Below are 26,276 nucleotides of genomic sequence, written 5' to 3'. Positions count from 1 at the left end.
AGCCCGATGCGGGGCTTGATCCCAGGACCCTGGGATCATGACCTGAGCTGAAGGCAGATGCTTAATGACTGAGCCACCCAGGTGCCCTTCACTGGAATTTTGATAGGGATTTTAATGAATCTGTAGATTGCTTTGGGTAGTATATTTTATTTTTATTTTTATTTCTTTTTAAAGATTTTATTTATTTATTTGAGAGAGAGAGAATGAGAGATAGAGAGCACGAGAGGGAAGAGGGTCAGAGCGAGAAGCAGACTCCCTGCTGAGCAGGGAGCCCGATGTGGGACTCGATCCTGGGACTCCAGGATCATGACCTGAGCCGAAGGCAGTCGCTTAACCAACTGAGCCACCCAGGCGCCCTTGGGTAGTATATTTTAACAAAATTAATTTTTCCAATCCATGAACATGGAATATCTTTCCATTTATTTGTGTCTTCTTCAGTATCCTTCATCAGTATTTTATAGTTTTCAGAGCACAGGTTTTTCACCTCCTTGGTTAAGCTTATTACTAGGTATTTCATTCTTTTTGATGAAATTGTAAATGGAACTGTTTTTTAAATTTCTCTTTCTGATAGTTCATTGTTAGTATATACAAATGCAACAGGTTTTTGTAGATTTATTTTGTACCTTGCAAGTTTATTAAATGTTTCTTAGTTCTTTTTTAAAAAGATTTTATTTATTTGTCAGAGAGAGAGAGAGAGAGAGAGCGCACAAGCAGAGGAAGCAGCGGGCAGAGCAGGCAGAGGGAGAAGCAGGCTCCCTAGTGAGCAAGGAGCCCAACGCAGGACTCAATCTCAGAATCCTGAGATCGTGACCCGAGATGGAAGCATCCACTTAACTGACTAAGCCACCCAGGTGTCCCTCTTTCTTAGTTCTAACAGTTTTAGGGTAGTCTTTAGAGTTTTCTCCAAATTCTATATAGAATATAAATATAAATTCTATATAAAATCATGTTCTCCAAAAATAATGACAATTTTATTTCTTCCTTTTCACTTTGAATACATTTTACTTCTTTTTCCTGCTTAACTGCTGTGGCTAAAACTTCCAATACTGTGTTGAATAAAAGTGGCAAAGGTGGGCATCCTTGTCTTGTTCCTGATCTTGGAGAAAAAGCTTTCAGCTTTTCACCATTGAGTATGATGTTAGCTGTGGGTTTATGATATATGGCTTTCATTATGTTGAGGTATGTTCCATCTATACTCACTTTGTTGAGAGTTTTTGGTCATAAATGGATGCTGAATTTTGTCAAATGCTTTTTTTCCATTTATTGAGATGAACATGTAATTTTTGAACATGTAATTTTTACGCTTCATTTTGTTAATGTGTTGTATCACATTGGTTTGTGGATGTAGAACTATTCTTGAATCCCTGGAATAAATCCCACTTGACCATACTGTATGATCATTTTAATGTATTGTTTAATTAAGCTTGCTAATATTTTGTTGGGGATTTTTGCATATACGTTCGTCAGGAATATTGGCCTGTAATTTTTTCTCCTCTCCTCTCCCCTCCCCTTCCTTTCTTCACTCTCCCTTTCCTCCCTCCCTTCCTTCCTTTATATACGTGGTATCTTTAGTTTTGGTATCAGGGTAATGCTGGCCTCATAAAATGAGTTTGGATGAGGTAAAACTGTATCACTATGAACATCCCTCTTAGAACTGCTTTTGCTACATCCCACAGATTTTGGATTGTTATATCTCTATTGTAATTTGTCTCAAAGTATTTTTTTTTTTATTTCACCTTTGATTTCTTCATTGACCCATTGGTTATGGAGTAGAATATTGTCTAATCACCACATATTTGTGATTTTTCCATTTTTCTTCTTGTAATTGCTCTCTAGTTTCAGATCATTGTGGTTCGAAAATATGCTTGATATGATTTCAGTCTTCTTAAATTTATTGAGATTTGACATACTTAAGCATGTAACATGTAATCTACCCTGGATAATGTCCCAGGTACACTTGAGAATACACAACCTGCTACTTTGGATGGAATATTCTGTATATATCTATTAAGTCTGTCAGTCTGATGTGTCAAGGCCAATGTTCCCTTAGTGATTTTCTGTCTTAATGACCTATTCACTGGTGTAAGTAGGGTATTAAAGTCCCCTGCTATTTTTATATTTTGTATTTCTGTCTATTTCTTCCTTTAGGTCTGTTACTGTTTGCTCTATAGACTCAAGCACTAAGTATGTTGGGTGCATAAATATTTCATGTTATATCCTCTTGTTGGACTGACTCCTTTACCACCATTCAATGCCCTTATTTGTCTTTTACTACAGTCTTCATTTTAATCTCTTTTGTCTGATAAGTATAGGTATCCCAGCTTTCTTTTGGTTTCCATTAGCATAAAATATTGCTTTGCATCCCTTCACTTTCAGTCTCAGTGTGTTACATCTTAGGTGAGTCTCTTTTAGACAGTATATATATAGGTCGTCTACAGCCATACCACCCTGAACGCGCCCGATCTCGTCTGATCTCGGAAGCTAAGCAGGGTCGGGCTTGGTTAGTACTTGGATAGGAGACAGTATATATATGGGTCTTGTTTTCATTTATCTGTTCATCTACTCCACATCTTTTGATTGGAACATTTAGTCCATTTACATTTAAAGTAATTATTGATAGGTATGTACTTATTGTCATTTTGTTAATTGTTTTTCAATTGTTTAGTAGTTCTTCTGTTCCTTTCTTTCTCTATTCCCTTGTGGTCTGATGCCTTTCTTTAATGTTATGTTTGGATTCTTCTCTCATTATCTTTTGTGTATCTGCTCTAGTTGCTTGCTTTGTCAGTACATGGGGCTCTCACAACATCCTATATATCTAACAGTCTATTTTAAGTTGATAACTTAAATATGAATGCATTCTAAAACTTGACTTTCTCACACTCCCATTTTATATTTTATTGTCACATTTTACATCTTTTACTTTATATGTCCTTTAAATAATTATTGCAGTTTTTATTATTTTTATTACTTTTGTCTTTTAACCTTCACGCTAGCTTTATAAGTGATTATTCTACTATGTTTCCTATATATTTACCATTACCAGTGAGATTTGTACTTTCATGTTTTGTTACTAATTAGCGCCCTTCCTTTTCAGGTTAAAGAAATCCTTGTAACATTTCTTATAAGACCAGTTTAATGGTGATGAACTCCTTTAGTTTCTGCTTACCTGGAAAACTCTTTATTTCTCCTTCAATTCTGCATGATGACCTTCCCAGGTAAAGTATTCTTGGTTGGAAGTTTTTTCCTCTCAGCATTTTGAATATATCATGACCCTTTCTTCTGGTCTGCAAAGTTTCTACTGAAAAACCTGCTGAGATTCTTATGGGAGTTCACTTGTACATAAAACATGTTTTTTTCTTGTTGCTTTTAAGATTCTTTATCTTTACTTTTGACATTTTAATTATAATGTGTCTTATTGTGAATATCTTTGAGTTCATTTTATTTGTAACTCTCTGGGATTCCTGGATCTGGATGTTTATTTCCTTCTCCAGGTTAGGTTAGTTTCCTGCCATTATTTCTTAAAATAATTTTTCTGCCCCTTTCTCTCTCTCTTCTTTTGGACCTCTATAGTGTGAATGCTATTCTACTTGATACTGTCCCAAGGTGCCTTAAGTTATATTAACTTTTTCAAATTCTTTTTTTCTATATGCCACTCTGTTTGGGTGAGTTCCACTGCACTGTATTCTAGCTCACTCATTCTTTCTTCTGTTTTGTCTTGTCTGCTGTTGAATGCCTCTAGTATGGTTCCCAGTTCTGTTTTTGTATTCTTCAGCTCTGTGACTACTGTTTGGTACTTCTTTATATCTTTTATCTCTTTGTTGAATTTCTCACTACATTCATCCATTCTTCCAAGTTTGGTGAGCAAATTTATCACTATTCCTTTTTTTTTTTTTCTTAAAGATGTATTTATTTACTTGAGAGAGTGAGAATGAGAGAAAGAGAGTACATGAGAGGGGGGAGGGTCAGAGGGAGAAGCAGACTCCCTGCTGAGCAGGGAGCCCGATGTGGGACTCGATCCCGGGACTCCAGGATCATGACCTGAGCCGAAGGCAGTCGCTTAACCAACTGAGCCACCCAGGTGCCCTCACTATTCCTTTAAACTCTTTAACAGGTAAATTACTTAATTCCATCTCATTATTTTTTTTTTTCTGAGGTTTTATCTTGTTCGTTCCTTTGGAACATATTCCTCTATTTCCTCATGTTACATGATTTTTATGTTTGTTTCTGCATGTTAGAAGAAAGGGCTACCCCTCTCTGCCTTGAAGGAATGACCCTGTGTAGGAGATGAACCTTGTTCAACTTTGCCCTAACTCTTGGTTGTTTCTTGAATCTCTACAATTGTCTAAGCAGCCTGATTTATTCTTGATAGGTTCCAGTCATTGAGAATGTGCCAAGACCTGTTATTGTTCCCAAGAGAGGGATCTCAGTCAGCTCTTAGTTTTAGGCTGATTGGGAGCCAGATTCTCAGGCTGCAGCTTTTAAAGTGTGTGAATATATACAGTCCTATGGGGTCATAATCATGAACCCTGATGCCATTCAGACCAGGAGATCCAGAAGTGTTCTCTGGGTGACTGTTACAAAAAAAAAAAAAAAAAAAAATGGCACCAGATAAGTATATCAAGTCATTTCTGAGAGGTACTGGTGAGGTACAGTGTGATTGTGAGAAAGGACACAGATGGTGTCCCCTGACCTACCTTCCCTAAAAGTTCATCTGTAGCCTCTACATCTGTGGCAAACCTGGAGCCTGTCCCTCAGGGTGAAGCTCTAGGAAAATAGCCTTTCTTGGAGAAAGACTAGGGTGTATTTCAGTCTGCTGTCTGTGCTGTGCCCTTGGGGTGACAGCCTGCCAAAAAATGATCTCCCTGATTGTTATAGTCCCAAGGGACTCAGAAATGCAAGCCTTCCTGGCCACCAAAGTTAGGCAATCAAGGAGAGTTCCCTGTGTGGCCAGCATGCACCTGCTGACTTTAGCAAGGTAGCTGGAGAGCAGAGGAATGAGGCACACCTGCTTGCTTTGGCAAGGCAGTGGGAGAGTGTAGGAACCACATGTTGCCCATGGCTTTGGCAGGGTAGCAGGAGAATGCAAGGGCAGGGCACACATGCCGCCTTTAGCAGGGTAGTCAAAGATTTCAGCAACTATGTAAGCCTGTCTGTGCTAGCAAGGGAGAGTGCAAAAGTGGCACCCACCAGCACTTCCATCTGGGAGAGATTCCAAGGCAATCCATGCCCCTTTAGCTGATTCTTGAAGATTAGCAAATGGGTCTCCTTCACAAACAGTCTAAGCATTTTCCAAACCTTTGCCATTGTGCTGAGCTGTAGGGCAAGTGAGTCTGTGCATGAGCCCTTTAACAGCACTGTCTCAGTTCCCTGCAGCCCTTTGGGTATCTCCTGGATGTAGACCCATTGTTTTTCAAAGCTAGATGTTTTGGGGGCTCATCTCTCCAGTGCAGGTCCCATGGATTAAGGTGCCTGAATGAAACCCTTTCTCCTCAGGTAGAAGTTCCTGTTCTGTGAAATCCATCCTGATTGTGGGTTGCCACGCCAGTGGTGATGTTTTTGAAGAGACAGTGTCTCTGACTCTCTTTACCTGTCTTGATGTGGGACTTTTGTCCTTTGTTGTGGAGGAACTGTTCAGCTAGTTTTCAGGTATTTTTCAGAGGGAACTATTTCATATGTAGCTGTATATTCACTGTGTCCATGGGAGGAGGTGAGTTCAGGATCTTCCCATGCCACCGCATTGTATACCACCCCCCTGACAGTGAAGTTCCTGGTATTCTTTCCCATCATCTACATACAGAAACTTTTCTCAGTATAACGTTTCCATACCTATCAATTTAGTTGGGTGCTGATAAACAACAAGCAATTCTTAAGAAGTAACTGTGCCATTTTTGAAATAAGGCATTTTGTATTATGTGAAAATTAGAGTTCAGCAATATCTTCTTGGCATGGATTTGCCACTGGTTTAAAGGATAACAGTTTGCTTTATATTCTGGATGGAACAAAATTAACAGGTATTAAATATGCTCAATAAGGCAGTAGAACTGTGGTTAAAAATGGATATGAGGTTTTATAACATTTCTGGAAGGTCAAAAGCACATATAAGTAGAACTACATGAATACATATACAGTAAGGGAGAAATAGCCTTAGGTATTCGGGGATCTGACCTTGGCAGTATCTGGAGATTGGAGGAAAATGCCATGATGCCTGGGGCTAACAAGTGGGTTAAAATTCGGGTACTTAAAGTTTATAGATGGAACTTTGCCCCTAGCTCAAAACTACCACAATGAATGGTCTTCCCTTAACATTTACTTACAAGCAAAAATAAATATGAATCAAGACAAATAAGTGTGTGTCTCTTATCTAAAGAAATTAAACTTGGCATCTGGAATGAATCTCAGCAGTTGTTGTGGATAACTTAGAATAAAGCCTACTGCAGTACAGAATTTGAAGATCTCTTTTAGGAAGAGGGTCAACTCTGCCTTAGTACACAGAGTAAAATATCTCAGCCAACAAGATGCACCCACAGTCTATTTTCTCAATCTTATACATAAATATATAGAAGACTACTGGCTGTATGAATAAAGTCTACAACCCAGAGAGAAAATGACACAGAAATAGACAAATTCTTTGGAAGACACAAAAGCTTACACACAAAGAAAGGAAAAATCTCACCATCCCTGTATCTATTAAAGAAACTGAATCAGTCATCACAAACTTTCCCACAAAAAAATAACTTCATCATCAGATGGATTTACAACTGAATTATCTGAAACATCTTAGAAAGAAATAACAATCTTCAACAATTTCTTCCAGAAAAAAAAGAGAATACTTTTCAACTTGTTTTTATGACTAGTCTAACATTGCTATCAACACTTGAGAAAGATATTATAAAAAAAATTACAGATGATTTTCTGTCATGAACAGTATAAAAATCCTAAACATATTAGAAAATGAATCCAGCAATCTTAAGTAGTACAAGACATCATGACCAGTATGATTTCTTTAAGGAATCCCAGAGTCGTTTCACACTCCGGAACCAATGGCTGTAGTTTACCGCATTCACACAAAGGAGAAAAATCATATGCTCAATAAACACAGAAAAACCATTTGAATATATTCAATACCTGTTCAAAACAAAAACATGAACTGAGAAGGAGAAATTCCTTAATTTGATTAAAAGAACCTAAAAATGTCCTATGATAAACATAATATTTAATGATAAATTATTGAAAGTTTTCCACCTGAGACAGGAAATGAGTCAAAGTTTCTCATTATTGCCACTTCTATTAAACATTGTATTGGAAGCCCCAGTCTATGCAAAAAATAAAATAAAATTCGAAGGATTGAAAAGAGAGAAACTACCTTTGTTTGATGATACAACTGTGCACATAAAAAATGCAAAAGATTCTGAAAACTATTAATATTAATAAGTGAATTTAGCGAGGACAATGAATGTATAATACACAAAAATCCATTATATTTTTATATACCAACAATAAAGAGAAAAAATTCAAAATGAATTCCATTTATTAAATAGGATCAAAATGTCAAATTCAGGGATGAAGTCTAATAAAAGATATACAGGTCCTCTGGATGGAACACTGCAAAATATGGTGAGAAAAGCATTCAAGAAGACTTAAATAAATGAAGGGATATGTCATTTTCACACATTAGAGGGCTCAATATTGTAAAGATGTTAACTGATCTACAAATTCAACACAATTCCAATCACTACCCTGACAGGCTTCAGTGAAATGACAAGTCAGTTCTAAAATTTATTTGCTAAATCAATGAACCAAAACTAGCAAAGAAAGTGTGGACTAAGAAGAACAAAGACGGAGGGTTTAGATGAGCAGATCCCCCAAATTTAAACAAAACAATTGCATATATGCATACAATGGAACATTACTCAGCTATAAAAAGGAATCACATTCTGATACCTGCTACAGCATGGATGAACCTTGAAAACATTCCGCTAAGTGAAATAATTTACACACAAAGGGACAGATAGATTATCAGTCTACTTTTATGAACTTCTAGAACAAGCAAATTCATAGAGACAGTAGATTAGAGATTGTGTGGGTGGGTAGCAGGATGTGGAGTTACTGCTTGATGATTACAGAATTTCTGTTTGGAGGGATGAAAATGTTTCGCACAGAGATAACGGTCATGGTTGCACATTGTGAATGTAGTACATGATACTGAATTGTACACTTAAAAATCATGAAAATGACAAATTTTATGTTATATCCTTTTTACCACAATGTAAACAAAAATACACCCAAATCATTGAATTATACACTTTAAAATGGGTACATTGTATGGTATATGAATTATGTGTCAGTAAAGCTATTAAAAAATCATTCTTATTAAGCCAGTGTGGTAATAGCTGAAGGACAGACACAGTAAAATGGAAGAGAATAAAGGATGCAGGAGCAGATTCAGATGTATGTTCACGTGATTTATGACAACGTTGCCACAGGAGTACAGTGGGAAAAGAATTACCTTTTGATAGACTGATGTTGTTTTCATGATATATTCATATGTGCCACTGGTTTTAAAGAATAAGTATGTATTAATTTGATAAATATTTAAAAATATTAGATTTATAAAGTAGCCAAGGTAGAAAGACAAAGACTCACAAGTTAGGTGACTAAGCAACTAAGTAACTAAATAAACAAACAAATACATAAAACACCTTTTGCATCAATCACTGATTAAGTCTATACCATAAGTAAGGATAAGTAATTTTGATTTATAATACTTGAAGCAGACCATCTCCATCTGAGTTAAATACCGTCAGTATACACCTGAACAATGAAATTATTTCATCCCTTTTCCAGTCTAATTCTTTAGCATAACTCATGCAAAGTAACAATGGTATATATATTTTGTCATTTGGTCATTAATGTACTGCCATCCACCATCACCATTCTTGCCATCCATAATGAATCACGGAGCCAAATCAAATGGTCAGATTAAAAAACACACCAATCCACACACCAGTTCCCCTCCCCCAACCCCAGCAATAAAACACCCTCGAAACAAAACAAATACAAACATTGGCAACATTTAACACATGTGACAGCAGAGATGGTTAACGTCTAACCTTTATCCACTGAAGATTTGTCTGCTTGAGCTTATTTTCAAGTTTATCTTGCTCTTCTGGGCTTATGGGAGCACTTACAAGCACTGTTCCTCCAGTTTCATTTAATTGTTTTAGAATTCCCTGGCGCAGGGGCAACTCTTCCGCTAGTAACTGAAACAGACAAATGCAACAACGTTTGAAATGAATTACAGCACAATTCCAACTATCTTGTCTTTGTCTCTATTGATTAGTCTATCAAAACGAAGCAACTTGACTGAAGGCTGGCTGGTACCTCAAATACCAATGGCTTTCCACAGAGCACAGAACTGATGGACTGGAGCACCCACTCCCAAGGAGATAAACCTATATATTGTATCCCTGGGAGATTCTTTTCAAGAAAAAAAGAATCACGTCGTATCATGAGCTCCAAAAATTAACACCCCAAGCATTGTTAAGACTCTGAAAACACATCTCTGTCAGAAATAGAGCAATCTGGGTAAATTCGTGATCCTCTCAGGTATTAAGCATCCATGCTATAATTTACTACTGAGTAAGAAATTGCATTATCATATTGGGAGCTAACTAACATTGAGACCATACCAGGTACCAGGCGCTGGGTTAACCTCATCACATATTATATAAAAATTAACTAAGATAATATAATTCTATAGGTAGATCCTATTATCTTCCTCTTATACAGAAGGAAGCTGAGACAGAGAGATTAAATCCCGACAGAGAGGTGAAGTACCAGCTCCAAGGACACAAAAATAGTAAGCAACGGAGCTGTGATTCCAACTTGGGCAATTTCATTAATGAACCCTATTTTGGACTCCTCCACATCCCTGCATTTCTTTTATTCATTCAGTCTTCCATTACGAATGCCCTTTCCCAAGACCTACAAAACCACCATGGTTGTTAATAACTGTCCTTTATTTATTTGTGTCATCTAGAGCTACAGTGTCCAATATAGTATCACGAGCCACATGAGGCTACTTAAGTTTAAATTAATTAAATTTCAATAACATAAAAAAGTCAGTTCCCCGGTCACACTACCTTTCAAGTACTCAAAAGGCATACACAGCTCGTGGCTACTGCAATAGACAATAAGAGCATTACCACCATTACAGAAAGTTCTGTTGGACAGTGCTGATCTAGACTGTCTAAAGAAAATAGAAAATCAGCGCATATATATTAATAAGTACCATTAAACATGTCTCTTAAATGAGTTATCAATTATATTGCTATATATACACTCGATACATTTAGGAAAGATTAATTTTCAAGAACAGACTGAGTTCATTTTTCTATGACATACCCATCTTCAAATGAACTATAGATTCAAAACTTGGTGCTTTTTTTTTTTTTTTTGCCATATCAGACATAGAGTAGGTACTCAATATCTGTTTACTGAACTAAGCATTAATTTTATTTTTATACTTTATCCTCTGTTCAGGTACAAATTTCTTGTTTCACAGAAATAAAGTGGTTGACATGGGAGTCTAATTTGCATGTACAAACCAACTGAATCATTGATAAAGGAGCAATTCCATTTCCCTTTGATTGTATGACCTTGTAAAATGAGGATAACAGCAAGCAACCATTTTGAAAGTTTTATACGAAGATTAAATAGCAGATGTAAGTGCATCTAATACTTAGCACATAATAGAGGACGATTTAAATGTTAATTTCCCCTTCCTTTTCAACTTTGTTTCAAGAATTATAGTAAAACAGATCCAAATAAGTTTCTTTCCTAAAACTAAAACCAGGAAAGTTAATCCAACTACACAATCAGTGCACGTCAGTCAGCCAGGTGAGATAATCAGTAATAAGCAGACATCGCAGTAGGAAGGCATGAAAAGCCACTTGAAAAGGCTGGATGTCTATTCAACCAGTATAGAATGTAAACCAACACCATGCACCCCCAACCACTCCGATTCAGGCTAATCGAACACCTCTAATTAGAGGCTGAAATAATGAGATTGATTTGGCAATTAAGATCCTAAGAAATGGAATTCATTTCTATAAAGTCCCTCCAGTTTCTGAAATAATTTGGAGTTGTAAAATTCTCCAATATATCTAAGATCAATTTCAAATTAGTTTCCAAAATACTGCCATGGATTTTACACACACACACACACACACACACACACACACACACACACACACACACACACACGTACTTTTTACAAAAAAAAAATACTTGCTGGGAAACACTGGGTTAAAACAATATAAAGTTTTGAGGAAATCTAGTGAGGAACTATCAATAACCTAATGGAAATCAGAGATTAAATACCTTAAAAAATAGATTCATATACTCTTTATACAAGTAGGCCCTGTGGGTTTTTAGAAAACAAAATTACCTTGACTTGTTCAAGTTTTTCTTTTAGCTGCTGCTCATTTCCAGGTTCAAGTGGAATACTAGCAACGTTATCTGCTTCCTCCAACCATAAAACAAATTCATTTACATCTCTTTGAAATTCTAACAAGATATTCTTTTGTTCCTCTAGCCTGGAGAAATAAGAATAAAACTGTTATAAACAACATATTTCTCAAACTTTTCTTTCTTCCTTTTTTTTTTTTTTTAAGAAAACTCAGAAACAAACAAAAAAAAAACTGTGGTAACACTTTCAAGAACATAAGAAATTTAAAAGATGTTAACAATACACAATTTTTTAAAGAAAATTCATTTACTTTGAACAGAGCGACCTCAGTATCTCCAACACTTCTTAAATGTAAGAGGTTAAAACTGGCAAAGAAAAAAACTTCTAATTTTAAAATTCCAACATTATGTTATTAAATGAGAGCAGTGTTTTTCAACCTCAGCACTACTGACATTCCGGGTTCAATAACTCTTAGTTGTGAGGGGCTGTTCTCCGCTTTGTAGGAGGCTTAGCAGTATCCCTGGCCTTCCTCCATTCCATGCCAGTAGCATATCCCTCCCTCAACTCTGACAAGCAAAGATGTCTTAAGGCACTACCAAATATCCCCTTGGGAGCAAAATTGCCCTGGGGTGAGAGCCACTGCACTAGAATAAGTACGTAGCATGAAGTTGCATGCTCTAAAATGCTTAAATAAAATACACCTTTCTGGGAAGTTGTAGAATAAAAGTAAAAGCAAGGGAATAAAAAGAACACTTAAGTTTTTACATGTTAAAATGTTTTCCAAATTATGATTCACAGTCTTTCTTGAGGAAAGTGGAAAACTGAGTTAAAATACATCACATATGCTGTACTAATGGAAGTTTTCACTTATAAAAATATATATACTGTATGTTTTTCAATTAGCCATACATTTATTCTTACATGTTGAATCATAACACAGTTGAACAAAATGGCCTGCACCTCAGATAATTTATAATGTTTTGTTTTGTTGTTTTTTGAGAGAGATATATCTCCTGTATGTAAGCTTTTAATTGAATACACAAACACACACGCACACACACACAGACATACATATACATAGGTGTACTTTTCTACATAAATATATGTAGGAAAGTATGTAAGCTTTCAATTGAATATATATACACATACATAAGTACAAAGCTTATATATATATACACATACATAGGTACGCACACATATATATACACAACATATATATTCATACATATGACTGTATATATAGGAAAGTAAAACTATGACTGCTGTGTAGCTCAAGATATTTTTTTTAAAGATTTTATTTATTTATTTGACAGAGAGATAGTGAGAGCAGGAACATAAGCAGGGGGAGTGGGAGAGGGAGAAGCAGGCTTCCCGCTGAGCAGAGCAGGGAGCCCGATGCGGGGCTCGATCCCAGGACCCTGGGACCATGACCTGAGCCGAAGGCAGATGCTTAACGACTGAGCCACCCAGGCGCCAGCTCAAGATATTTTTAAAAAGTGTACAAATGACCAGAAAAAATAGAATGTTATCAGAAGCCCAGAGGCCCCTCTTGTCCCTTGCAGTCACTACCTCCAAGTATAACCAGTATCCTGTCAACCTCGATTATGTTGCCTATATTGAACACTGAGTATATGGAATGATATGCTATATACTCTTCTGTGTCTTGTCTCTTTCACTCAACATAATGCTTACAATAACCAACCATGTGGTATATAGCTTAATTTGTTTAATCTCCTGGCTTTAGAGTATTGAATTGTTTAAATATATATCTCTGTTGGTGGACATTTGGGTGGTTTCCATTTTGGGGATGTTTACATGTTTTTTTTGGTTTCAATTTAAAAAATATTTATCAGGGTCTTACTAACTTACTTACTTACTAACCAGTAGCAAGGCTACTGGGCATTAGTATTAAAGATAGATATGTTGTGTGCCTTGCCTTGATGACCTCACAGTCCATGAGAGGAAACAAGAGATCCCCACGTGTAGGAATAAGACACAGCCTGTCTCATTTATAGCCTGTGCAAAGACAGGGTGTTGAAAGAACTACTATTACAGTCTTTCCCCAAACCAGGTCCACTTATTGAATTTATGCTTGCCTATATTCAGTTTTGCTCTTTGATGAGAGTTTGTCCAAAGTCTGTTCTAGGGCATGCGAGGAGACATTCTCTTCTCTCTCTATTCCTAACAAAGCAGACCCTATGAAAACTCAAGTCATATTCCAGGATCCTATGGAAACCTAAGGCATATTATGTCACTGTTGCAGTAAAAACTCTTCTATTGCCTCCCAATTTATTCACAGCAAAGCCAAAGTCATTACAGTGTTCTGTGAGGGTCCAGATCTGTGCTGTCCAATATAGTAGATACCTTCCCATGTGGCTACTAAGCACCTGAAATGCTGTAAGGGGAATTGAGATGTGCTTTAAGTGTACAATATACACCAGATTTCAAAGACTTAGTACAAAAAAATTGTTCTATCTGAACCTTCTACTCAAGTTTGCTGAGAACCTACAACTGCTGTAAAACAGAAAACTTTTTTTTTAAAGATTTTATTTGAGAGAGAAAGAGAATGAGAGAGAGAGAGAGTGCACAAGGGGCGGGGAGGGTCAGAGGGAGAAGCAGACTCCCCGCTGAGCAGGGAGCCCGATGCGGGACTCGATCCTGGGACTCCAGGATCATAAGCTGAGCCGAAGACAGTCGTTTAACTAACTGAGGCACCCAGATGCCCCCAGAAAATTATTTTAAAGAAAAGAATGGAAAACATCTCATTAATACTTTTTTCATTAATACTTTCTATATGATGTACAGGTTGAAATAATATGTTTAATATATTGGGTTAAGTGATATACTCATTTCATCTGTTCCCACTTCTTTAAAAGAAGATGTGGCAACTATATAAATTTCAATTACACATGTGGCTCACCTTATTTTTCTATTGACCAGCACTGATCTAGGAAATCTGCTGATCCCCAATCTCCTTACTTCTCTGACCTCATTTCCATCTACTCTGTATTTCTCTTATCTTTCTTGAGACCCTCTGTCTTCCTTGCTGTGCTCCTCAAATATACTACATGGGTTCCCGCTTCTGAGTCTCTGTACTTGCTGTATTTTTCTGCTGACAATGTCCTTCCCTCAAATATTAAACATGGCTGGCTCCCTCACCTTCTGCAGGTCTTCCCTGATGAACCTACTGAAGATTACATTTCTCCTCCCAAATGTCTATCCTTTCTCTCTTTTTATCTTTCTAGTTCCTAAATGTAACAAACACTATAATTTGGTTATTTTATAGGACGTCTTTCTCACACACATGAAATTAAACTTCCTGACAGCAAAGATTTTTATTTATTGCTGTAACCCTTGCTCCTGGAACAATGTTTGGCACAGATTAGATGCTAAATCAGTAACTGTTACATTAACGAATGAATTCTGCCATCATTCTTTTCCATTTTACATGCATTCCTATTTTAAAAGAACCCTTCCTAGTCTTTATAATACCGATAGGTAACGGGGACTAAAAAGTGCACCTGTCCTCATGAGCACCGGGTGATGTATGGAAGTGTTGAATCACTATACTGCACACCTGAAACTAATATTACACTAGTTGTTAACTAATTAGAATTTAAATAAAAACTTAAAAGAATCTTTCCCATTCTTTGTAATACTGATTCTGAAACATGGTCTAATTTACCCGCCAATGTGTATGACAATATTTCACCAAACTGAAGACACCTTCAGTTGCAGGTCATATAAGACCATCCTAAGTTCTTCCAGGCATGAATTGGAAAAGTCATGGTGCTGATTAAACTATGACGTTTTTCGTTTGAAGGCTTTCCTTCAATTAAGAAGTTGTTCTTTTAGATTTCTTTATATTTTTGTCATATAGTCCTCTTGCATACACATGAAAAGTAAAATATAAGTGAAAAACCGATGAGGTAGTCCTAAAACTTTCTCATATTTAGAACTTGCCTCTCCTATATCACTTTTCCCTTCAGAGTAATTGACCTCTGTCTTTACCCACACCCTATCAGAGGATGATTTCTTAAGAGGGCTCCACCACTGTTTCTTGGATTTTCTTCCAAACCACATATGGTCTGGCCAGCAGAGATTGTAAAACCCATCCTGGTTTCAGTGATTTTAATGTGATAAAACGTGGTTAGAATGGATGAAATTGACATTGGGGAGGGTATGTGCTATGGTGAGCACTGTGAATTGTGTAAGACTGTTGAATCACAGACCTGTACCTCTGAAACAAATAATACCTGTTAAAAAAAAAAAAAGAAGATAGCAGGAAGGGAAAAATGAAGGGGAGGTAATCAGAGGGGGAGACGAACCATGAGAGACGATGGACTCTGAGAAACAAACTGACGGTTCTAGAGGGGAGGGGGTGGGGGATGGGTTAGCCTGGTGATGGGTATTAAAGAGGGCACGTACTGAATGGAGCACTGGGTGTAATACACAAACAATGAATCATGGAACAGTACATAAAAAACTAATGATGTAATGTATGGTGATTAACAACATAAAAAAACAGAACAAGAATTAATAACATGGGACTGAATGAGGTGAGGAAGATAAAAAAAAAAAATGGATGAAATTTAGTTCATTTGCACAACTTCCCAGTGCTGACATAGTGACTCAGGTTCTTTTGGCTGCTACCAAGTGGCTGGTTGGTTCAGGATTTTTTAAAAAAATTCATAATATAATAACAGTTTACTGTTATCTTTAACTTATAATTATGAATGGATATTATTATCGGCATTATCTGCCTGATGCTTGAGCTCATTTTCCATTAACAGAGTCAATAAAGATTTGGCATTACTTTCCATGGGAATTAATATTTGATTACATGAGTTTTTGCCAATGACGAATATTTTGGCCCCTCTTGTACACGAAAAGTAAGGATGCGGACATTAATGCCTAATGTTGACATTACTGGTTAGCAAAGTATTCAAGATCTATACAGGGAGGGTCAGGAGATAAAGCTGGTGAGGTGGCTAGCCGATGGATTATGAAGTACCTAGAATGTTTTGTTTTAATCTGTAGGTGATGAACGACTTAAAGGTTTTTAGTAGGGCCAGATTTCATCCAAAGCTCACTCTGGCTATCCTGTGGAAAATGGATGTAGGCACAGGTGGTATGACAAGAGACTGAGGAATCAAGTATGAGATTCTCATAAAAGGACAGGCATAAAGTAACGAAGGTACAAGTCATCAAGGCCTAACAGAGGAAAAGGGTAAGACAGGATACATGAAAAATGTAGGAGAAGATTCAACAGGACTTGTGGATAAAAGAAGACAGACTGGTATTAGTGGCTAGTAATCGTTGAGCAATTACTACGTGGTATCCACTGAATCAAGTACCAAGTCCCCACATTACCCCTATGAGATGGTACTCATCTTTCCTCATTTGCAGATGAAAGAAAATCCTGCTTAGTATTTTGCCCAAGGTCATACAGCTATTACGTAGTCAATCCAGCATTCAGTCCTGGGTCATCTGGGTCCAGAGTCTGTGCTCTTCACCTGACCACTACATCTGGTCTATGAGTGCTTTCCACCTTATCTAGCTGAGTAGACAGTATTTACTCCAGCTGAGAGTACACTGAATTGCATCAGATATTTAGGGGGAAATTACTAGTAGAAAAAAGAGATCTGGAGCTTAAAGAGCTGGAAATATAGACTTCAGAGTCCTCAGCAAGATGTTGGTGGATAAAACATGGTAAACTAATTTTTGCATTAATAATTTACTCTTCATATTTGGCATCTTCTGAGTCCATTCTTTATTTTCAGATTAATGATTAGCAATTCTCCCTTGTGCTTATTTAAATGGAAAAATTAAAGAAAAAGTCCATTTCACAGCTATTCATTGATTCCTTATGTATGAGCAACCTGTGGCTCCTGCTCATCCCCCACGTTCCCTTCTTCGATGTGGAAAGCCAGAGGAATGCCTAGAGTGTTCTTCTGGCCCCTCCAAAAGCTACAGGGGCCGGTGAATGAGTTCTTCACCTCAACAAACACTCAGCTGAAGGAGAACATGGTTCTCCCTTCGTGCAGTCCACATACTGGTTTTCAGTGATGATCCTGAAGCCCCTACCTTTGACTTCAGAGAAATGAAAGGGGAGAAGGGAGGAAGCTGAGCCTCATGAGAAAAACTGCACTCCCTACAAAGCTATGCCATGGACTGGGACACAAGGTGCAGAGGAGGTTGAAGTCACCGGTAGTAAACATAGTACTGCTGTCACTTCTTATTAAACCCTACGGGGAAGTGGCTGGTGTCAATTGCTGGCAGCTTGCTTTAGAATGTGGAAGAGAACCATTTTCCCACAGACTCTGGACTGAGAAGAAATTCTTAAAGAGGAAAAATTCCATTATAGACATCCTTTATTTGTTTTAAAGTTCTAAGGTGGTTCAAATTCTTGGGTCTAGGTTTCAAGAGTGTGTGTCAGTCTACCTCATCATTTTTCTTTTTTCCTTTCTCTCCTTCCTCCTCCCTCCCTCCCTTCCTTCCATCCATCCTTCCTTCCTTCTTCTCTTCCTTCCTTCCTCCCTCCCTTCCTTCCATCCATCCATCTCTCCATCCTTCTTCCCTTGCTTCCTCCCTTCACAAATCTTTGTCTCCTTTAGAATTTGGCTCCATCATCTTGCAGTGTCCCAGATGCTTAGAGCAACCTTAGTCCTACCATTTCTTTTTTTTTTTTTAAATTCTAATGTTTTTTTTTTTTTAAGAATTTATTTATTTATTAGAGAGAGAGAGAGAATGAGAGATAGAGAGCACGAGAGGGAAGAGGGTCAGAGGGAGAAGCAGACTCCCCGCTGAGCAGGGAGCCCGATGCGGGACTCGATCCCGGGACTCCAGGATCATGACCTGAGCCGAAGGCAGTCGCTTAACCAACTGAGCCACCCAGGCGCCCAGTCCTACCATTTCTTTTTTCTCATTTTAGTTAACTAAAACTTTGCTAAAATCAGATTACATTTGTAAAACAGATGGGTAAAGCTTTTCTCAGCCTTCATCTAGAAGTTGACCATATCAGCAAGAGAAAAAAAATCCAAAACCTAACAAACAAAAGCTTAAAGAGCAAGAGAGAGTAATATCAAACCGAAAAAAAAAAAGAGCACCTCAAACCTAGAATAAAATTCTAAAAGCAAGTATCTCCAGTCTCCACTTCAAACATGTCTCAATTACTTGCATGTATTTTTCTTTCAGGAATATTCAGCCAAGAAAAAGAGGGAAAATGTACTTACTCATTTTCATTGAGATTTATATATTTAATTGCTATCAAACTCTATAAACATTGTGTACCAATTTTCCAAATTTAATATTCTACTGTATTTCCTTAGGTCATTAATTATTCTTTGAAAAATTGATTTTTCTGATCTGAGTAATAACCCATATGTAGATACACCATATTTTACCATTCTTTTATTATTAGACATTTAGTTTGGTTCCTATTTTTCATCATAATAAATAATTCTATAAAAATACATTTGTTTATACATTTTGGCTTACGTGTCTGCTAATTTCCTTAGACTAAGGAAGAAAAGTACACAATAAGAACACTAAGGATTTCGATACACATTGCTACATTTCTTTGCAAAGCTGGTAACGGGAACACTCATGCCCTTCTACCAATAGTTATAAAACACTTGTCTCAACACCCATTTACCACTACAGCACATTATGATTTATATGCTTGATAGAAGAAAAATAGTTTGTCATGGATGTTTTTTCTGTTTTTTATTAATAGTAAAGTTGACAAAATTTGTGTATTTGTGTCTATTTGTCATTTGCTTCTACTATCAATTGTCTGCTGTGTCTGTTGCCTATTTTTCCTGTGTTTTGTTTGTAAAAGTCCTTTTCATGTTATCCAGTTTGATAAAAAATAAAAATTAAAAAAATATTGAGAATATTTTTCTAGTTTCCATTTTACCTTTTGAATTTTTATATTTTTGTTTCTAAATAAAATGTTATCACTTTCTTTGTGATTTCTTTCATTGATACTACTCTGAAAATTGTGAACGTCCTACAGTTGTTTAAATATTCACCTTTATATTATTTTGGATCATTATACTTCCATTTACAACAAATAAAAACTTAATCCATCTTAAATTTATATAGCTAAGTTTCTGACCTTGAAGGGTTTTTGAGAAATTGATTATTTTTCCCCAGCACAATCTATTCTCTACTGATTTGTGGTTATTTCCTCATTTTGTGTTTCATATGTAATGAGGTTCTGTTTACTGATCTACTATAGATTTTTTGACAGTAATGCACTACTGCAAGCACTGTAGCTTTAAAGGAGGCTTAATTTCGGGTAGGTTAACCTCTCTTACTTTAGCTCTTCTAATTTATGTAATATGAGTATCATTTGGTCAAATTACAGAATAAATCTCACTGGAGATTTTGATAGGGATTCCATCAAATCAATAAATTATTTTATGAAGAATTACTGTCTTTCCGGTATGAATCTGTTAAATTTTCTGTATTTACAGTGCATTTGGAGTGTATCTGGGACTCATCCGTGCATTATAAATAATTAAGTATGTTTTCTAATTAACTTGCAGCATCAGTTTGAAAGGCAGTGACTTGATATGGTTTTATGGATATTAACTGTATACTAATCTAGAAAATTCTTAAGTACTCCCAGATAGAATAAATCATCGCTTTAAAAAGTAAAAGTTTTGGCCAAGCTATTTGCCATAATCTTTCTCTTCACACAATGTTTGTGGAAAACTTTTCTGAATGATTTAATTTTTTTAAAAAAAGTACAGCATCTTTTTAAATATGAAAACATTTGGTAGTCATTTCTTGTCTAGGTCTGTTTTTTATACTTTGAAATATAAAAAAGATGGTGCCAAAATCCCACCGGGACCTTGTTATAATCTGCTTTTTCAAGCGCATGTGTTTTCTGAAATTTCAAAAGCCTCGATTTGAAGTTTTAAAAGCTGCAATTTGAATTTATGTATTCAGATGATTGCAGAAAAGCAAAGGAACACAGTTAGCATTTCCAGGCTTGTCTCTTGACGGAACAGTTTAAATGTGCTTTATATTGGCATTCATCACATGAAGTGTTATTTCTTTGTTTACCTACTCGCTTAATGCTTATGGTAGGATTTATTCAGGCATGTGGTAGTAATAATAATGAATGGGATATTTAACATTACCCATCTGCAATTAAGTGCTAAATATTTTACTTTTAGAGGCATTTCAATACATTTAGTTATTTTTTTTTTTTTAAAGAATGGCTTCTGTTTGAAATATTGGCTCTGTTGCCGTTTACATTATAAATGCTCTTAATGCAATTGAAGGAAACACATATTATGATGGGGAGAGATTTGCATAATCAGAAAGGAAGAGTTATGGATGTGCTGCTAAATTCAATGAATTTAACATTAACTCTTAATGAACATGTTCTGTGGGGTTGCTGTTACCGTAAGAGAAAGACTGCCAAATCACATGGCATGATTTTAGAAGGGGAGGATCTACGAAGTGTTTCAGGCCAACCGCTAGATATTTTCACATTTGAATCTTTTTAAATACTCAATACATCCCTTGCATTGCCTCTGTAAAATTGCAAACGAATAAAGTGAAACCCCGGGGAGATATATATACTATATCCCAATATAAGGCGATTATCTCTCCCATTTTCCAAATAAGAAGTACCTCGCTAAGTTTTTTTTTTAAAGATTTTATTTATTTATTTGAGAGAGAGAGAATGAGAGATAGAGAGCATGAGAGGGAAGAGGGTCAGAAGGAGAAGCAGACTCCCCGCTGAGCAGGGAGCCCGATGCGGGACTCGATCCCGGGACTCCAGGATCATGACCTGAGCCGAAGGCAGTCGCTTAACCAACTGAGCCACCCAGGCGCCCCCCTCGCTAAGTTTTGGATTAACTGTTAACATAGAAACTTCAGAAAATGTAGAGAGAATCAACACCTGCTATCTACGCAGCTTAATTAATTTGATTGCACATACTAATTTAAAATTATATATTATATTAGAAAAATCACATTTTCACCTTCCCAGTTTATAAAGTAGTTGTGTATACATTCCTCACATCCATGTTCAACACTGGAGTTGTCACTCTGATGGATGCACTTTTTGAGTCACCTAATTCAGTTTTCTAGACAGAGTCATCTTCACTTCTATCCACAGGGCCTGATATATGGCACTGCCGAGTCCATGTATAAGGTTCTACTGGAAATTTTACTCCAAGCTATAAGCACACATTTACACCAGACAGTTTTATGTTATGTAAAGACAGTTTTTCTCTTTTCTGTGCCATACGTCTGTGAGGTACGCAATGTAACCACTTACTGAGTTGCTTATAAAATAATCTTTACAGACCTTGTTTACAATGACATACAACTCTTTCAACTGTGATGTCATACCAACAAAGCTAATCATGACTTCTGTTAATTTTTTTCCCATTTCTTTCCTTTATCAAGAGACTTCTACAGATAGCCCAAATCCTCATCATTTGAGATGAAATTAATACGTCTTTCCCAGACAGTAGTTTGTTGTTCTGAGCAAAATAAATGAGGATCTTGTAACATGAGAAACTTCAAAAGGATTCAAATGTAAGTCCTCTCTTAAGGTAAAAACAAAAACAAAAACATTTTTAGCCACACACATTAACTTCCCCAGGTCACACCCTCTATAGGACATTGTCAGAATCAGAACCAAAGCATCAACTATTTTTAAATGAACACGCCTCTCGTACCCGGTTTGTGGAGTTACACAGTTAGACATTTATTCATTTTGTCTACAGCTTGTGCTTTATTAAACTGAAGTGCTCCTGAGAGAAATAACGTATCAAGGTTGCTCAGGCTTTTATTTCTCAATAGTAAGGAAAAAATTATGAAAATGAGAAGGGATATCCTGAAGCTTAGTGGTGACCTACTGAAAGAAAAAGAAAACCAAATCAAGGCCCTGCAAGTTATTACTTGAGTGCATGAACTTGGGGAAGTTGCTTAACTTCTATAAGGTAAAAGTTTCTTCATCTTAAAACTGGGACATTTAACATTGCATGGTTGGTTATATGGATTAAATTTGCTCTCAGAAACACCAGTTTTTGTCTAGCGCTTTACTAATAGCATTCAACAAATGGTAGAGAAAATAGTTAAAAAAAGGGTAAATCTGGATACTGAGCTGTTAGTTCCATCTCAGAAATTTGCTTAAGCCAACACACTTACACACATAAAAGTTTTTATAAAGCATGCATGAGTACACAGAAGGACTATTTGAAATTGAGCTTTTTGATGAACCAGTTGACAGCTCTATTTCTCTCTTCTGACAAATTTCCTTGACACATTTTGTGGGGGAAACACAATTAGAGTCAAAATGCCAATCTATGAGTAAAAGTGCCACCAGATTAGACTAATTCTAGGTGAAGTAGATGTAGGATTACAATGCAACGAACATATTTATTGAAGGTCTCTTAGTGGCCAGTGATATGGCAACAGATGTAGGCAAGTTTTTGCCCTTGTAGAGCGTACATTCTATTAAGGGGAGACAGACAATACCCAAGATAAACTGAAACATGTAGATTGTGACATAGTGTTACATGCTACACAGAAAAAATGTGAAGCCAGGAAGAAAGGGAATATTGAGTGGAGTTGGAGGCTGGTTTTGCAATTTTATATCAATCAGAGAAAGCTTCACTGAGAAGGGTTATTTGAGAACGGCAATCTGCTCACCAAAAAATTTGATCCCCTTCTCTTCAACACAAAGCTAGCTGTCATTTCCCATCCTCCACTGCCATTGGGTATGGCCAATAACTGAATTCTAGCCAAGGGAATGTGAGCAAAAGTGAGGTTCACTGATTCCAGGCCTGGCTTGTAACTTAATCCCTACACGTGTGATATTCCTTATTGCTCCTCTTTCTACAGCCACATGTTAAAAATGTCAGAGCCACAAAATCAATGTAGCTTGGGTCTTTGATTCACAATTTGGAGCGGAGCTGTTTGTTGATCAGAAACAACTTCGTGAATTTTGCATGAGTGAGACACTTTCATTGCTGAGCCACTGAAATGCAGAGCTTCTTTTTAAGTGGCAGCTTAAATTAAAGTAGATAATAAATGAGGTGAGGGAGCAAGCCATGCAGATAATGGGGCGGGGGGAGAGCGCTCTAAGCAAAAGAGAAAAAACACAAAGGTCCTGAGGCAGGAGTGTGGGCAGAATATGCCCAGAACAAGGAAGTGAAAAAAAAAAAAATTGCAATGGAATGTAGGTAACTCAGTTCTTAGATAAAAAAGAAATACTAGAATAATCTTTTGGGGGAGTTGCCGGATTGAACTCTGTTCTCCAATCCTACTTTAATAGGTCCAATTGACTAACTGAATCCCAGAACTTCTGGATTTTTAATTGTATGCTGTCTAAGCAGGTGCTGGAACTGATTTATAAAAACACTAAGGATACTTTGGACCTTCATCTGTCAGAGGCAGAGTCACATAATTTATCAGCAAAGGCTGTAATAAAGCCATTGCCATGTGGTGGAAGATGCAATGAAAAGTGAATGACCTCAGTTTTTCTGCTTTCAATCGTAACTAGGTTTTTCTCTTCCCATGTATCATCCATCATCTTCCCTCCCAAGCCACCTTCTCTGTCAGCCTCCATGGATGTCTTTGCAGCTCCTAGTCTCTCAAGCTAGATATCGGAGGCATCCTTGTTTCTTTCCTGTCTCTTACTCCCAGAGTGCATCAATAAATGTGTCCTCACAATTCCACGTGAGATAGCTCTCTCGAATGTGTCCACTTCTCTCCATTCTCCCTGCCACCAACTCCTCCTCCCATCCTCTCTGTCTGGATTACTGAGGTTATTTCTTAACTGGGTTCTGCGACCCACCTTGCCATCTTCTTATCCATTCTCAACACTTCAGAAGGAATCCTGTTTCTAAAATATGTCTCTGATTATACCTTCACAGTAACTCCCTAGGGTCATTGGGATAAAATCCAACTTCTTTAACAGGGATCAGAAAGCTCTTTATGATGTGATCTCTACTTCTCTTTCTTCATCTTTCTTTGCATTCTAAAATCCATTGAACTTACCCTTCAATCCAGTACTGTACTCATGTTAGAACTTAGCATACTCTGCTCCTTCTGTCTGGGATACCCTTCCCCCCCATCTTGATCTAGGTAGCTTCTAGTTACATTTCCAATCTCAGGCTAGCCATCACTTTCTCTGTGAAGCTTTTCTCAATTATCACCCCCCACACCACTCAAGTCTCTGTTATGGGCCCTGCTATATAATCCCATGGCTCTTCATCTTGTTTCTATTACAGGGTTTATTGTAATTTCCTATGTCTGTCAATATATTATAAGCACCATAAGGACAGGCATTATACTGTGATCACACTCTATTCTCAGTACCTAGTATGTAGTATCAGTTCAATTCTTAAATTCAGTATCTCAGAATGACACCATGTTAACTGTGTATTGGAGAACAATACCATTATTTACATTACTCTCAGGGGATTCTCCAAGAAAAATAAAGTATGTGTTATGGAAGACAAAGTCTATGGAAGATTGACTAAATTAAGGTCAAGAAAGCTGGATTCTTGAGGTTTCTAAACTATGGTCCATGAGCCAAATCCTGCCCACCACCTGTTTTTGAAAATACAGTTTTTGGGGAACACAGCCACCCCCATTCATTTATATGTCATCTATGACTGTGTTCACAATGGTGGAGCTGAGCAGTTGCAACACAGACTGGGTGGCTCACAAAGCCAAAAGCATTGACTATTTGGTCCTGTACTCAAGTTTGCTGACATCTGCTAGACACTAAATCCCTTTCTTAGATACACACCAGGGAATTAAAGGTAAGAGGTTCTGATATAAGACAATCGGTATCACCTTTTTAAGTCCATTATGTGTATGTTCATGAAAATGTGTGTGGCTATTAAAATGCCCCCTCATCCTTTGAAATAATCATTAGCACTTTACACAATTAGTATTCCATAGTACATAACATGAAGAATGGCTAAAAGGAAAACCAGACATTGCATCTAATTAGAAATATTTATTCTGTTTAAAATGTATTAAAGTCTCCCAGTATGAAGCTATGTTTATTTGGCTTGGAATCAAACACGGAAAATAGTAAGAAAGACCTGGGCCTTTGCCTCTTTTTCCTCTTCTTTGCGTTTATGTTAGTCAAGTTTCTTTTCTTATTTTTCTCTTTCTTCCTAATCCAAAATTAACTATCATTTCTGTAATTTCACATCCTCTTTTTTTTGGTCAGTCTTTTTCTGTGGGTTTTATGGTGATTTTTATTACTGGGCCTGTATTTTGAATTCCTCAGGGTACTCGTAATTTCCACCCCCAGCAAAATGTCATCTGTTGCCCAGCACTCTGTACGTTTCGAGTAGAATATCAATGCATTAGACAGACAAGGAAGTCCAAAGTTCCTCAGAGAGAGAAAAAGGACATATTTTGCTCACTGCTTTCATCATGGAGAAGAAAGGGTAAAGGGTTTTTCCATTTGATTTATTTAAAATCTGCACATAACTCCAGGTAAGTTCTTCAGAAACACAGGTTATTATGCTTTAAAAGAATATAGCCATAGGAGATACAAGGATAGTTTTATTCCCTCAAACAGCAATTCCTGAAGTGTGGTCTGGGAACGTCTGGGGGTCTTTTAGGTACTTTGAGCGGGTCTGTGAGGTCAAAACTATTTTCCTAATAATACTATGATATTATTTGCCTTTGTCTCTTTCTCTTTCTATGAGCTTTCCAGAGGCTATATTATGAGCGACATGGCAATACAGTGTAGAAGCAGATTTCAGAGTCAGCTCTCTTAAGGTAAATACTAAAGCGATCC

At 36.9% G+C, this 26,276-nt stretch overlaps 1 protein-coding gene across 2 annotated transcripts in view; it reads right to left on the bottom strand.

Annotated features, from left to right (window-relative positions):
• Positions 1-26,276, bottom strand: part of DMD (dystrophin) — a 2,214,577-nt gene that overhangs the window by 781,882 nt on the left and 1,406,419 nt on the right. For both annotated transcript variants that reach the window (XM_027607979.2, XM_027607980.2), the window contains exons 46-47: positions 11,450-11,597; positions 9,111-9,260 (exon numbers count right to left, since the gene is read on the bottom strand). In XM_027607979.2, the coding sequence (XP_027463780.1) occupies positions 9,111-9,260; positions 11,450-11,597 (298 nt within the window). The remainder of the gene's footprint in view (positions 1-9,110; positions 9,261-11,449; positions 11,598-26,276) is intronic.

The sequence above is a fragment of the Zalophus californianus genome, chromosome X (genome assembly GCF_009762305.2).
Source record: "Zalophus californianus isolate mZalCal1 chromosome X, mZalCal1.pri.v2, whole genome shotgun sequence".
In the NCBI taxonomy this organism is placed as follows: Eukaryota; Metazoa; Chordata; class Mammalia; order Carnivora; family Otariidae; genus Zalophus; species Zalophus californianus.
This window is presented reverse-complemented; position numbering and strand designations above follow the sequence as displayed.